The sequence below is a fragment of the Erigeron canadensis genome, chromosome 5 (assembly GCF_010389155.1).
Source record: "Erigeron canadensis isolate Cc75 chromosome 5, C_canadensis_v1, whole genome shotgun sequence".
NCBI classification, from domain to species: Eukaryota; Viridiplantae; Streptophyta; class Magnoliopsida; order Asterales; family Asteraceae; genus Erigeron; species Erigeron canadensis.
This window is the reverse complement of record NC_057765.1, coordinates 33,015,797-33,028,264: the sequence shown is the minus strand read 5'-3', so window position 1 is coordinate 33,028,264 and position 12,468 is coordinate 33,015,797. Positions and strand designations below refer to the sequence as shown.

The 12,468-nt window shown below is 34.7% G+C and overlaps 3 protein-coding genes across 3 annotated transcripts; 1 reads left to right on the top strand and 2 right to left on the bottom strand.

Annotated features, from left to right (window-relative positions):
• LOC122602161 (heat shock cognate protein 80-like) lies at positions 1 to 3,509 on the top strand. The gene is made up of 3 exons (XM_043774882.1): positions 1 to 211; positions 1,308 to 1,449; positions 1,544 to 3,509. The coding sequence occupies exons 1-3, from the start codon at positions 89 to 91 to the stop codon at positions 3,373 to 3,375; spliced, it is 2,097 nt and encodes a 698-aa protein (XP_043630817.1). The 5' UTR covers positions 1 to 88; the 3' UTR covers positions 3,376 to 3,509.
• Positions 3,510 to 4,419: 910 nt separating this feature from the next.
• LOC122602163 (calcineurin B-like protein 3) lies at positions 4,420 to 7,811 on the bottom strand. The gene is made up of 10 exons (XM_043774883.1): positions 7,678 to 7,811; positions 6,468 to 6,521; positions 6,221 to 6,381; positions 5,983 to 6,065; positions 5,847 to 5,906; positions 5,652 to 5,760; positions 5,476 to 5,528; positions 5,294 to 5,374; positions 5,068 to 5,180; positions 4,420 to 4,637 (listed from the first exon to the last, which is right to left on the bottom strand). Exons 3-10 carry the CDS (start codon positions 6,342 to 6,344, stop codon positions 4,580 to 4,582), a joined length of 681 nt encoding a protein of 226 aa, XP_043630818.1. The 5' UTR covers positions 6,345 to 6,381; positions 6,468 to 6,521; positions 7,678 to 7,811; the 3' UTR covers positions 4,420 to 4,579.
• A 651-nt stretch (positions 7,812 to 8,462) lies between these two features.
• LOC122602164 (protein YELLOW LEAF 1, choloroplastic-like) lies at positions 8,463 to 11,458 on the bottom strand. Its single transcript, XM_043774884.1, has 5 exons — positions 11,336 to 11,458; positions 10,237 to 10,297; positions 9,915 to 10,066; positions 9,458 to 9,533; positions 8,463 to 8,869 (listed from the first exon to the last, which is right to left on the bottom strand). Exons 2-5 carry the CDS (start codon positions 10,283 to 10,285, stop codon positions 8,679 to 8,681), a joined length of 468 nt encoding a protein of 155 aa, XP_043630819.1. The 5' UTR covers positions 10,286 to 10,297; positions 11,336 to 11,458; the 3' UTR covers positions 8,463 to 8,678.
• Positions 11,459 to 12,468: the final 1,010 nt, after the last annotated feature.

Here is a 12,468-nt window from a genome sequence, read left to right as displayed (position 1 = left end):
CTTACTCCCCACTTTCAAAATCATTTTTTTTTTAATTTTATTTTTTCCTACTTCGATTCATCAAATTCTTAGTTAAACTTCTCCGATAATGGCGGACACAGAGACGTTTGCATTCCAAGCAGAGATCAACCAGCTGTTGAGTCTCATCATCAACACTTTTTACAGTAACAAAGAGATATTTCTCCGTGAGCTCATCAGTAACTCTTCCGATGTAAGTCAGCTTTACTCTATTTTATATATATATATATATATATTTATTATTTACTGGATAGGTAGTTAGGGTTTATATAATTGATTAGTTTGAGTTTATTGATGTTTTTAGATGATGTATGTATATATCTGTATTTATTCATTTATTGTTGCTGTACATGAGATCTAGGGTTTTTATTTATTTATTATATGATTTTTTTAATTATATTTTTTTAATTGTTGTTAATACTGAGCTCACTTTTTATTTGTATGTATATATTGTTGATAGTTAGTGTATAAATAGTTCTGTATGCATATATATTGCCTGTATATGTATGATACATATATACATATGTTATTTTATCTGAATAAATTAATCTAATTTAGTTGTTGACTGGAGCTATAGTAAGTTTTGTTGATAGTTTTCCAATTAAGGATTTTTATGATTATCATTATATATCTTCATGTGCTCTACTTATTATTTGAAATTTATTGTGCCTATATAATGTCTATGTATGTATATATGTATCCTTCAATTAGGAACCAGGGTGTTTGGGTGTCTCAATAAAAGTTTTGTGTACAGTATTAGGTGTATAACAGCCTTTAATTGAAAAAGCATATTTATGTTATGAAGTGTAGTTATTGAATAAATATTTAGTCTTTACTTGTTTTGTGTACAATATTAGGTGTGTATAACAGGTTTTATTTGAAAAAAAAATATTTATTTGATAAAGTGTAGATATTGAATAAGTATTTAGTCTTTACTTGTTTTGTGTACAGTATTAGGTGTGTATAAGAGGTTTTATTTGGAAAAGCATATTTAATTGATGGAGTGTAGATACTGAATAAGTATATAGTCTTAACTTGTGTTTTAAGTTATGTGGGGAATAATCATTTTAAAATTATTATGTAGTGAAAAAAGTTGCAATAAGAAACATGTGTTTTGTGTGTATACTTTTTTCTTGAATATCTGACTTTGTGACTATGTGTATTCTTAATTCTGTTTTTGATTTTGAAGACCGTATATTATGGTCAATTTTGTTTTACTTGTAAAAAAAATTGTATATTGTATCGGTTGGTTAGTAATAATACAACTTGGCAATGAAAAATCTTTGTAGGCTCTTGACAAGATCCGTTTTGAGAGCTTGACCGACAAGAGCAAGCTTGATGGACAGCCTGAGCTTTTCATTCATATCATTCCTGACAAGGCTACCAACTCTTTGACCATTGTTGATAGTGGAGTCGGAATGACCAAGGCTGGTGAGTAGCGTTATATTATCAGCTATATGCATTGTTTTAGTTTTGTTTTGTAAGGACTGTTTATAACGTTTGTATGTTTTTGGATTATTTTCAGATTTGGTGAACAACTTGGGTACCATTGCCCGATCTGGAACCAAGGAGTTCATGGAAGCTATTACTGCTGGTGCTGATGTTAGCATGATTGGTCAGTTTGGTGTTGGTTTCTACTCTGCTTATTTGGTTGCTGACAAGGTGGTTGTTACAACCAAGCACAATGATGACGAGCAGTATGTCTGGGAGTCTCAAGCTGGAGGGTCTTTCACTGTTACCAGGGATACTTCTGGTGAATCCCTTGGCAGAGGTACCAAGATGACTCTATACCTTAAAGAGGACCAGCTAGAGTATCTTGAAGAGCGCAGGCTCAAGGATCTGATCAAAAAGCATTCTGAATTCATCAGCTACCCTATCTCTCTATGGGAAGAGAAGACCACTGAAAAAGAAATTTCTGATGATGAGGATGAGGAAGAGAAGAAAGATGAAGAAGGCAAAGTTGAGGAGGTTGATGAGGAAAAAGAGAAGGAAGAGAAGAAGAAGAAGACCATCAAGGAAGTGTCTCATGAATGGGCTTTGGTCAACAAGCAAAAGCCAATCTGGATGAGGAAACCTGAAGAAATTACCAAGGAAGAGTATGCTGCTTTCTACAAGAGTCTAACTAATGACTGGGAGGAGCATCTGAATGTTAAACACTTTTCAGTTGAGGGCCAGCTCGAGTTCAAGGCCATTCTTTTTGTTCCCAAGAGGGCTCCATTTGATCTCTTTGATACAAAGAAAAAGCCCAACAACATCAAGCTTTATGTTCGCCGTGTCTTTATCATGGACAACTGTGAGGAGCTCATTCCTGAGTATTTGAGCTTTGTGAAGGGTATTGTTGATTCTGAAGATCTTCCTCTTAACATCTCAAGAGAGATGTTGCAGCAAAACAAGATCCTCAAGGTTATTCGCAAGAACTTGGTCAAGAAGTGTGTTGAGCTGTTCCAAGAAATTGCTGAGAACAAGGAAGACTATGCTAAGTTTTATGAAGCTTTCTCCAAGAACCTTAAGTTGGGTATCCATGAGGATTCTCAGAACAAGACTAAGCTAGCTGAGCTTCTCCGATACCACTCCACCAAGAGTGGTGATGAGATGACCAGTTTGAAGGACTATGTCACTAGGATGAAGGAGGGTCAAAGTGACATCTACTACATCACTGGTGAGAGCAAGAAGGCAGTCGAGAACTCTCCTTTCTTGGAGAAGCTCAAGAAGAAGGGATATGAGGTGTTGTATATGGTTGATGCCATTGATGAGTATGCTGTTGGTCAACTCAAGGAGTTTGAGGGAAAGAAGTTGGTATCTGCTACCAAGGAAGGTTTGAAGCTTGAGGAAACTGAAGATGAGAAACAGAAGCAGGAGGCTTTGAAGGAGAAGTTCGAGGGTCTTTGCAAGGTGATGAAGGATGTTTTGGGTGACAAGGTTGAGAAGGTTGTGGTGTCTGACCGTGTGGTGGATTCTCCATGCTGTTTGGTTACTGGTGAATATGGGTGGACTGCAAACATGGAAAGAATTATGAAGGCACAGGCTTTGAGGGATTCAAGTATGGCTGGTTACATGTCTAGCAAGAAGACCATGGAGATCAACCCCGAGAACTCTATTATGGAGGAGCTTAGGAAGAGGGCTGATGCTGACAAGAACGACAAGTCTGTTAAGGACTTGGTGTTGTTGCTTTTCGAGACTGCATTGCTTACCTCTGGTTTCAGCCTGGATGAACCCAACACTTTTGGCAACAGAATCCACAGAATGTTGAAGCTTGGACTCAGCATTGACGAGGATGTTGCTGATGAAGATGCTGATGTGCCTGCCCTTGAGGAAGCTGATGCTGATGCCGAGAGCAAGATGGAGGAGGTCGACTAATTTCTTCGTCCTCATATTCGGCATGGTCTTGATTTATGTTTTGAACTGTTATAGCTCTTTTTATGCAGTATTTTTGTTATTTTTATGGAACAGTATTTTCGTCCAACAAGACACGTAATTGGTTTTCATCATTATTTTGGTGTTAAAGCATGAATGTGTCGGGCATACTTGTCCTTTTGCTCACAGAATTTATGTGAACACCCCCACTTTCTTTTTTTCATAAAAAGATTGTGTCATATGTATTCTGTGTGAATACCTGCACCCTTGTTTACAAAAAATTTTGCAGCATATGTTTTTAGATGATGCGACTGTCTTCAAGTTGTCGACAGTTGCATGATCATAAACAGTGGTGCACAGGTGTTACATTATATCATACAGCCAGCCCTTTAAACATGTTAGATTTTCATCTGTTAAAATCTGCAGGTTCTGGCAATAATTATTCATTTGCATCTGTTTTGAACATCGTTTCTTAATATCAGGGGCTTTTGGTATAAAACCATATGACGCCAAAAAGTTACATCAAGTAATTAGGACATCTGCCATAGGACAATGCAATATTAAATATTTAAATTTGTTGTCACAAACTGAAGTCTAGCACTATTAAACTTGGTTTTCATCTAATGCTGTAATTTTTAATTTGAACGGCATATTAAAAATGAAAGTGCTAGTAAAAAACTAGCGATAGAGTAAGTACACACTCTGAACCAAAATAAAAACACAAATTCTAAACGTGCCATAACAAAACTAAAAACTTAACATAGTATACCTCTAATGATAACACAAAGAAGGCGACCTCCCGTGGACTAACCCAAACGCCTGTTGCATAATGCCACAATTGCAGAGTGCCCTAACTGTCACTCGAATATTTGAAACCCTAACACCCGTTTCATCTGAGTTATAGATGGGCTACCGATGACAGTATTTACTAGCCGGTCAAAAGCCATAGTATCAGAGATGATTATCCAATTCAGGAAAATACCATATGATCCATGCTGTGCCTTGCACAAGTGGATATGATAATACAAAAAACAAAACACAAGTAGATATCATAATACAAAAACAAGTTCTTATTTCATTGTTCAATGTAACAATTTCTATAAACAAAAATTTCATGTTTATGCTTTAATAAGAAGAATCATGTAAATGCTGCAGCCATAGTTTGGCTAAACTTGCTGCTCATGAATGGAATCTTTCTTCGAAACTTTTACATATCTTCGACCCTTGAGTGAAAAACGAAGCTTGGAAACGTAGTTGTAATGTCCCTGTAAGCAAAATCAGAAATGGTCAATTAGAAGGCTTGAACCATTAACTACATGTTAGAGCTTGCAACAATGAAGACTTCAAGAAACCTTCAGGTAATAGCAGTCTTATAATACTTATTTAGGGAATATGAAAATCGAGGAATTGAATCATTCACGAGGACGATATGTGGATTCTTAGTTAGCTTTATCTTTTGTATGTGGTCGATATGTGGATTCTTAGTCCTCGTCATCTTTTCATTTGAGGGATTATAGTATAGTTAGCTTTATCTTTTGTATGTGATTTTTTTCTTTGTTTGTATTAATTTATACTCGTATCTCCTTACAGTGGTTGTATTGCTCTCCCTTGGAGCATGAGGCCTTGTATGAGTTTAATATGGTTGGCTTTTTTAAAAATATATTCAAGAAGGAAGTAATATAAAAATGAACTTACTTAAGATATTGCAGGGTCATATTTTTCAAGAGAGAAGGATGCCGTAGAACAAGGTTTCTCCATTCTTCCTGGTCAATTTTTCCGTCATGTTTTGTATCAGCTTCTTCAAAGGTCTGAAAAAATGCACCAACTCATCACTTGGGTATTCAGCAATTGTTTTTATATAAATATGTTTTGCAATTTACATAGCTTTTCTAATATTAGTAAAGAGTAAATGTTCAGTTACTTTGTCAATGATACTCTCTATCACATCGTCTGATAGATTCATCCCTGATTCAGCAAGGGTAGCCACCACCATCTGCTTCACCTACACATTCATTGATATGATCAGATTAGTTATTTATTCGATGCCTGCATAAATACATATATATTGACGCATATGTATTAATGAATACACATTCAACTTACCTCTTGTCTTTCTATGAAGCCTTGCTGCTTGAGGTCATAAAGCTGAAAGGAAACTGCAAATCCACAACAAGAAAAATACAAGGCTCAGGGTGCTTAGTATTTAATACTCGTATAAGAGAATCATCTAACCAAACATAATTAAACCCCAAAACTCAGTGGAAACAATTGCAACTTACAGTTAATCTTATCATCAATAGGGGCATTTGGATGAAACACTGAGAGCGCACGAGCAAACTCTTCAAATCCCAAGATTCCATTGTGTTTTGTGTCAAACAAATCAAACACCTGAAGTCAAAACAACCCAAAGAACTTCTAAACAACTTTCTATAATACATTTTACTTGACAAATGATGCTTAAAAAGCAACCATACCCGGTCAGCAAACAAACTCTCCTTTTTATTGGTCTTAAATAAGGCCAACTGAAACTTTTCCTGCATTGAAGTCAGATAGTTAGAAGTGATGCCAGAACTTCATAATCAAATCAAGACGATGCAAGCTTTAGCAAACCTTATTGATCAATCCGTCATCATTGACTGTACTACTAATCTTCTTAAATAGCTCATAAAGAGCTTCTATTTCACTTACACTAACTGCATTACACAAAAGCAACTACATTCAGATGAAATTAACATCAAACATAAAAATGGGTATGATTCTTCGTAAAGCAATGATGTCTACGACCATTCACAAATGTATGTAATAATGTAATACAAACATAAAATAGGATTGTAGAAAAATAGCATACAAACTGTTTGGCTAGCGAGGATTGCAGGATCATCAAGTCCCTGCGATTGTTTATTTAACTCAAGATCACAGCAAAAGAGTAGGGAAGCACATAAATGCTTGATCCCTTCTAAGCACTGAGACATGGCCCTTGTTGTACATCAAAACGCTCCATTACTGCCCCTGAAACAACAGACATATTTTAAGTCAGACCATATACATAGAAACAAGAAAAACAGATATAGGCAATATGCTCTCCACAAATAAACCTTTTGACCATTTCCCACAGCTGCTGAAACCAAAAGACTGCAGTTGAACTAATTCTGTTGAAAGTACACAAAAAACAATATAAGAATCCTGGATCCCACGATGCTGGAACCATTTCAGTTTAGTGCCAATAGCTACAAAAGACTCTAGTTAATCCATAAATAAAGAATATTACAAGATCATGTTTACATCCACTTCCAAATTATTGAATATTTGGATTCTCAAAAAACTAGTTCTATATGCGGGTACCGTCTGGGTTTCCCCATTTCTTTAAATCATAGATTTGCATATAGTTGCGTGTACTCAAAATTTTACCATTAGGTAACACACACACTAGCAGTACGAAATTCGATAAGAAAGTAGTAATCCAAAACAATGCAGTATACTTATGCTAAATGCTAATCTATCATTATCTATATAAGAAAAAAAAATTGTTGGAAATTAGGCTGCATAGTTTCAAAAGTGCTTGTTGCATTTAAAACAAGCATTCTGGGATAAGCTAGAAGACTAACTCCTGGTAAAAGTAGGTTTCGATAAAAAAAAATGGCCAAATCAATGATTGGTATTGGCCACGATAATGATGTAAATAACATGGGGATGGGGGACTACACTAGGAAGAACACGTGACAGGCCAAGGTATGCTTTAACTTCGTACCAATAATCAAACTTATCCTGAAGTTACATCTGATAAATTCTATAGAACTATGGACTAATTATCACATCCTGATGTCAAATTTATATAAAAGAAACAAACTTTAACCAATACAAGTAGATGTGTATCTAAACAGATAAATAAATAAAATCTTTTCAGTTCTGGTTGCCTGGGAATGGCAATTTTGACTCAGATTACACAGTCTAAAAAGGTTATCCTCATTCCTATCCAATTCACACGCCTCACCCCAAGCGACCTGAGACCTCTTATGAGGAAATCAGGTCTCTCAGACCACTATGCCACCTTGGTGGTGGTTAATTAGATGCATATCTCAGATCTCCAAATGCCATGAGCTAGCACAGATCATAAAATCAAGATTTTTTAAAAACAAAACTAATAAAGTCCAATAATTTATTCATAATTCACAATACCCAGATCAAATAAATCAACAATAAACAATTATACACCTTCAAACATGAAAAGATTGAATCTTTATTGGCTAAGAAAAACAAGAAATATATATACATATAAGGATAATAAAATTCATCATACAGACTAACCTTTCCTGATGAAAAAAGTGGCAGAAAAGATGTGTTTATAATTTGATGTATAGATATAGATTTAGAACTTAAAACACAATCAAAAGAAAGATTAATATAAAAGGGAAAAAAATAGGTAAATGAATGATTAGTGTTGGCCACGATAATAATGATGCAAGGAATAACATGGGGATTGGGGGCTACACGAGGATAACACGTGACTTGAAAAAAAAAAATCTGATGCAAAAATTTGTATTGGGCCCCCCTTTCATCATGTTAAAAAGGGCCAAACAAAATTTAATATCTATTTTGCTCAATGTAGAATGGATCTTGAATAGTTGGTAGTTCACATGATTTATGATATATAATAATAAATAATAATGATAATAATAATAATAATTTTTGTCATGGGACATGTCGATATTTTGATTGATTTGGAGGTTTTCATTTTCTAACTCGACATCGGTATTTTTCAGAAGTATTTGCAAATGTAGTACAATGAAATCTTGTAGAAGCATATCAGATGTATCCTGATAATAAAATGATATGCGTTTTAAAAAGGTTAATTGTGGTGAGCAAATGTGGACATTTTTAATCATCCAGCTAAAAAGATAAATCAAAACATTCACAAAGTTATTCAAAGTTGTTGCAACTCTGTCAGTCACCTTGTCATGTTCATTGGTTCATTCCATTACCATCTCCGAAATAGTAACAAAACAAGATTTCTGCCAAATAGCTATATTCTATTGCATCATTTCTTAATTACTACTCCATATATAGCAGCATACCAAACACAGTACAAAAACTTGCTACAAGTGGCAATGTAAATAGTATAGGTAAATTATTCAAAATAACAAGTAGTTACAGTGTGCCTTGATATCTCCTGATAATCGTAATAGTTCACAACATGGAATTACTACGGTTTTAATATCAAATCTTTCATTTAGACCATCACCGGGGCTAACTACTTGCATATAATCTCGATTCATATTTGACTGTTACTGAAGAATCTATATGCATCTTCACCTGCCATCCCCGTAAGCCCCCTCCTTTTCTTGATCTTTTAAGAATCCTAGAAATGCAAGAAACCCGAAAAAGAAGAAACCGCCAGATGACCACCCACCTCCTCCACCTCCACCACCGCCACCTCCATCATCATCACGTGGTGGTAGTCCAGTCCCTCCATCATCGAGGTCCGGAGACTTCTCTTTCCCTATATTCCAGTCAATAATCAGCAATGGCCAATGAACAACATATGATTTGAAATGAACAAACATTATTGAAAATAATGAAAACAAACGATTAGCCATAGTCTGGTTAACCAATTTATGCAAGAATATTGTTCTTTTTAGGGAGCAAGGGTACCATACCGCGCTTGCAACCAGCAAATGCATCCTTTAACCATTTTTCAATTCAACTAATAAACAAATAATAAGAATTGGGTAGTGTAATTTCGTTTTAAAATAAAACTAACTCTTTCCAATCGTTATGAAACATATTAAACAGGGTGGCATACAATGTTACTGTCGTGTCTAGAATTGTAAATCACAGGTTCAAATACTTATTTCAATAAAAGTTGGGTAAAAGGCAATCAGATAAATGGAAACGTTATTGATCATCAATACAAAGTTGACTATAAGACGGGGAGAGGGAATGTATTTGAGTGCCAAATAGGTAGCATACAAAAATGACGTGGATTAACAAGGTTCTGATGAACATAAGTTCTTCTTGTTATATAAGTTCTCATGCCTAAAGATCGAGAAACTTGATGAAGATGATGCACTAAAAACACTGAATTTACCTTGAACAGGAGCAATGGTAATTGTTGATGACTGACGTGTTACAGTCTGAGTCTGCTCTGCACCCATTCTAGCATTCTGCACAGAAGAGAATGCAAGTTCAATAAATGAATCACCAAAATTTCTAACATAACCACTTTGTATATAAATAAAAAAAAAACGTATAAAGATCTTTTATTCAGAGGCAAATGCAACAAATTAGCACACAGTATTGAACATGAGCAAATTAGCATAAGCTACAACATTTGTAATCGGCCAGGAAGTGTATAAAGTGTCATGATAACGTTCCTGCTAATAAAGAAGAGGATACACAAGAAGCAAAATTTTTTTCCAGAATATCTATACCGATGCTATGAAATCCATAAGAAGGTTAAATTTACAAAACATCAGCCAAGATCACAACCAACAGCAAAAAACAATCTATTAATAAAATGTGGCAGGTGACAAATCTGAACTCACCAATGCTGAAGCACATATAAAAGCAGAAGACTTCCTTTTTGATATACGCTTTTGCACTCCATATTTTGAAGGCTGTATGCTGATTGGTCTGAGTGGCGAAGAACTGAGACCAATACACTTACTCGAGGTCACTCTTTGTAATTCTGACTTTGCTGTGAAAAAATATATTAACATTGAACAAACCCAAAGAAGGTCATTTTGAAAAGTTCTGACTTTTGATAAACAAGAACAAGTTGCAAACAATATTTCTTAATTTCAATATCCTACATTTCTAGCCAGTGGCTACATGTCAAAACCCAATAACAGCATAACAACATCATACCTAGTTGGGAGGTAGAGCTAGGGATCACACTTGCACTTAACGCGAACATCTTTATACAGACCTGAAAGCTTTCCAAATTAGGCAATAAACTTTTCACAGTCTGGACACATACATGATGCATATACACTCTGTGCAGCCAGACTAACTAAAACAAAGAATGGTAGTGAATAACATGCAACTTATGTAGCCATAGCTTCAAGTTGGGTATGTAATTCTTGGCAATGAACCACTATAGGTTAAAGCAATTTCTCTGTTCCTCAAACAGACTACTAAGCCGGTATTAGCAAGAATAGAACTTGTAGGTCAGATATTGAGGTGCTGAGGTGAAAACAAAGGTTACAACTTCATAAAAACCCGGAAATTTTAACACCACGTGTTGCTGTATAGGTGAAAAAAAGTTTCTACTAATCAAGTTGTGTTCCAGAAGAAAACATAGATCAAACTAACTTTGACAAAAATCCAGAAGCATTATATGACAATGCCGCAGCCATCTGCTTCTAAGTCCTACTTTCCTAACAAATGTTCATCATAAGACGTCCAGAGAAAAGAAGAAAAACAAAAAAAATTATCCTTTCCGATATAAATTAAGCAATGAAAACTTGACAGCCAAACACACTTCTTTACAAATAAGTAATTCAACAAAAAATCACCAAGCAAACAAAACCGAAGGTTCCAAAAAATCGGTTTCTCTTCAAAAGGAATCAAAGTTAAATTTTACAAGGCATACAAAAATTGTCAAAAATGAAGTATATTTGGCACCTAAAATCGTCATGAAAACTGAATTTCACTCCTCTAAAGGTATCAATTATAAAACTTTTCATTGCTAAACCTATCAAAAATATGTCTTTTCATTTCTAAGCTTCTCAAAATTAAAACTTTTTTATTCAAAATTTACACATTTTTCACTCCCAAAGTTTTTGGGACTTCCAACTTTATTATAAAAAACTTATCTTCAAGAAATCCAAAAACTTTATCTATATTGAATTCATTTGCTTTCAAATTTAAAAACTGAATCATATATAACTGATTCATATAATAAATCAATTGATAAATAAAAGTAGCTAATTAATTAGATGATAAAAATCAAGACGGATTGTACCTTTTATTCAATTTTAGATATTTCCGGTCAGCCAAGCAATTATCCGGCTATGTGATTCTCGTCGTCGGCCGGCGAAGATTAGGGCTATGACGGAACCCTCGTCGACGTTAAAATTTGGGGGAAAAGAGATTTTGGTCAGAAAGTGGATTTAGAAAGATATCGTTTGTAAAACTGTAAGTTTCTTATTTCACCCCTACGGTATTTTCTTTTTACAATATTAGTCCTAGTTAAATTTATTTGGCTGTTTTTAACTACGAGTATTAGCCACTATTAGGTCGTGTTTGCTTCAAAGAATTTGATGGAATCCGATAGAATTGAAATTGAATTTCATTCGTTAGTGCGTTTGGTTATTCAAAGAAGGAGGAATCTCATTCCGTAGGAATGTAAACATTCTATCATTTGATGGAATCCTCATTCCTTGGGGATGGAGGAAGGACTTTGATTCCTTCCATCACTTGAATTCTCAAATTCCATTCCTTCAGATTCCAATTCCTTCGAAAGATTTCATTCCTTCAAAAAATATTCTGTGAACCAAACGCGCCCTTAAAGTCGGTTAAGTGTTGGGCTATGATGGATTAAAGTAGTGGGCTTTTTTATGTGGGCTAAAATACTTTATATTCGAGTCCAAGCGTTTTTAACTTCTAAGGTGTCCAGATGTTACAAATTAATGTTATCCGTGATGGATTAGGATAAGGTTTCCTAAACTTTAGACTTAAAAATAATAATAGTATGAATACACCCTCTTGCATGCCAATTTAATATTCTTCATTCATTCACGTACGTAGAAAAAAAAAAGCCTTAAATAGTCAATAGAGCTAGTTAGTAGATTTCAATTCGTTCCAATCGATTGTAAGCTAGGTTGGTGTTCGATTATTATTATTATTATTATTATTGTTATTATTATTATTATTATTATTATATATAATCTAAAAGTAATTAACCATATATATAAAAATAATAATATGGAAGGAATGAAGAAGGTGATGTCGAAAGCAAAATTGACTCGACATGCTAGTCTTGAGTGGCACAAACCATCACCTTGGGCAACAACCACGACGACTAAGGATAATAATAATGGTGGTGACACAAGTACTACTAGCGCACCAAAGCGGGAATGCGTTTGCACCCCGACC

What these genes read in the sequence shown, in the direction of transcription:
- LOC122602164 (XM_043774884.1), bottom strand. Translation starts at nt 10,285, where the DNA reads ATGTTCGCGTTAAGTGCAAGTGTGATCCCTAGCTCTACCTCCCAACTA. An exon ending in TAGCTCTACCTCCCAACTAG is followed by an intron (nt 10,067 to 10,236) that starts GTATGATGTTGT and finishes ATTTTTTCACAG; the next exon opens with CAAAGTCAGAATTACAAAGA. An exon ending in TTATATGTGCTTCAGCATTG is followed by an intron (nt 9,534 to 9,914) that starts GTGAGTTCAGAT and finishes TCTTCTGTGCAG; the next exon opens with AATGCTAGAATGGGTGCAGA.
- LOC122602161 (XM_043774882.1), top strand. Translation starts at nt 89, where the DNA reads ATGGCGGACACAGAGACGTTTGCATTCCAAGCAGAGATCAACCAGCTG. An exon ending in TCATCAGTAACTCTTCCGAT is followed by an intron (nt 212 to 1,307) that starts GTAAGTCAGCTT and finishes AAATCTTTGTAG; the next exon opens with GCTCTTGACAAGATCCGTTT. An exon ending in AGTCGGAATGACCAAGGCTG is followed by an intron (nt 1,450 to 1,543) that starts GTGAGTAGCGTT and finishes GATTATTTTCAG; the next exon opens with ATTTGGTGAACAACTTGGGT.
- LOC122602163 (XM_043774883.1), bottom strand. Translation starts at nt 6,344, where the DNA reads ATGTCTCAGTGCTTAGAAGGGATCAAGCATTTATGTGCTTCCCTACTC. An exon ending in TATTGATGATAAGATTAACT is followed by an intron (nt 5,529 to 5,651) that starts GTAAGTTGCAAT and finishes GTGGATTTGCAG; the next exon opens with TTTCCTTTCAGCTTTATGAC. An exon ending in ATGACCCTGCAATATCTTAA is followed by an intron (nt 4,638 to 5,067) that starts GTAAGTTCATTT and finishes TTTTGCTTACAG; the next exon opens with GGACATTACAACTACGTTTC.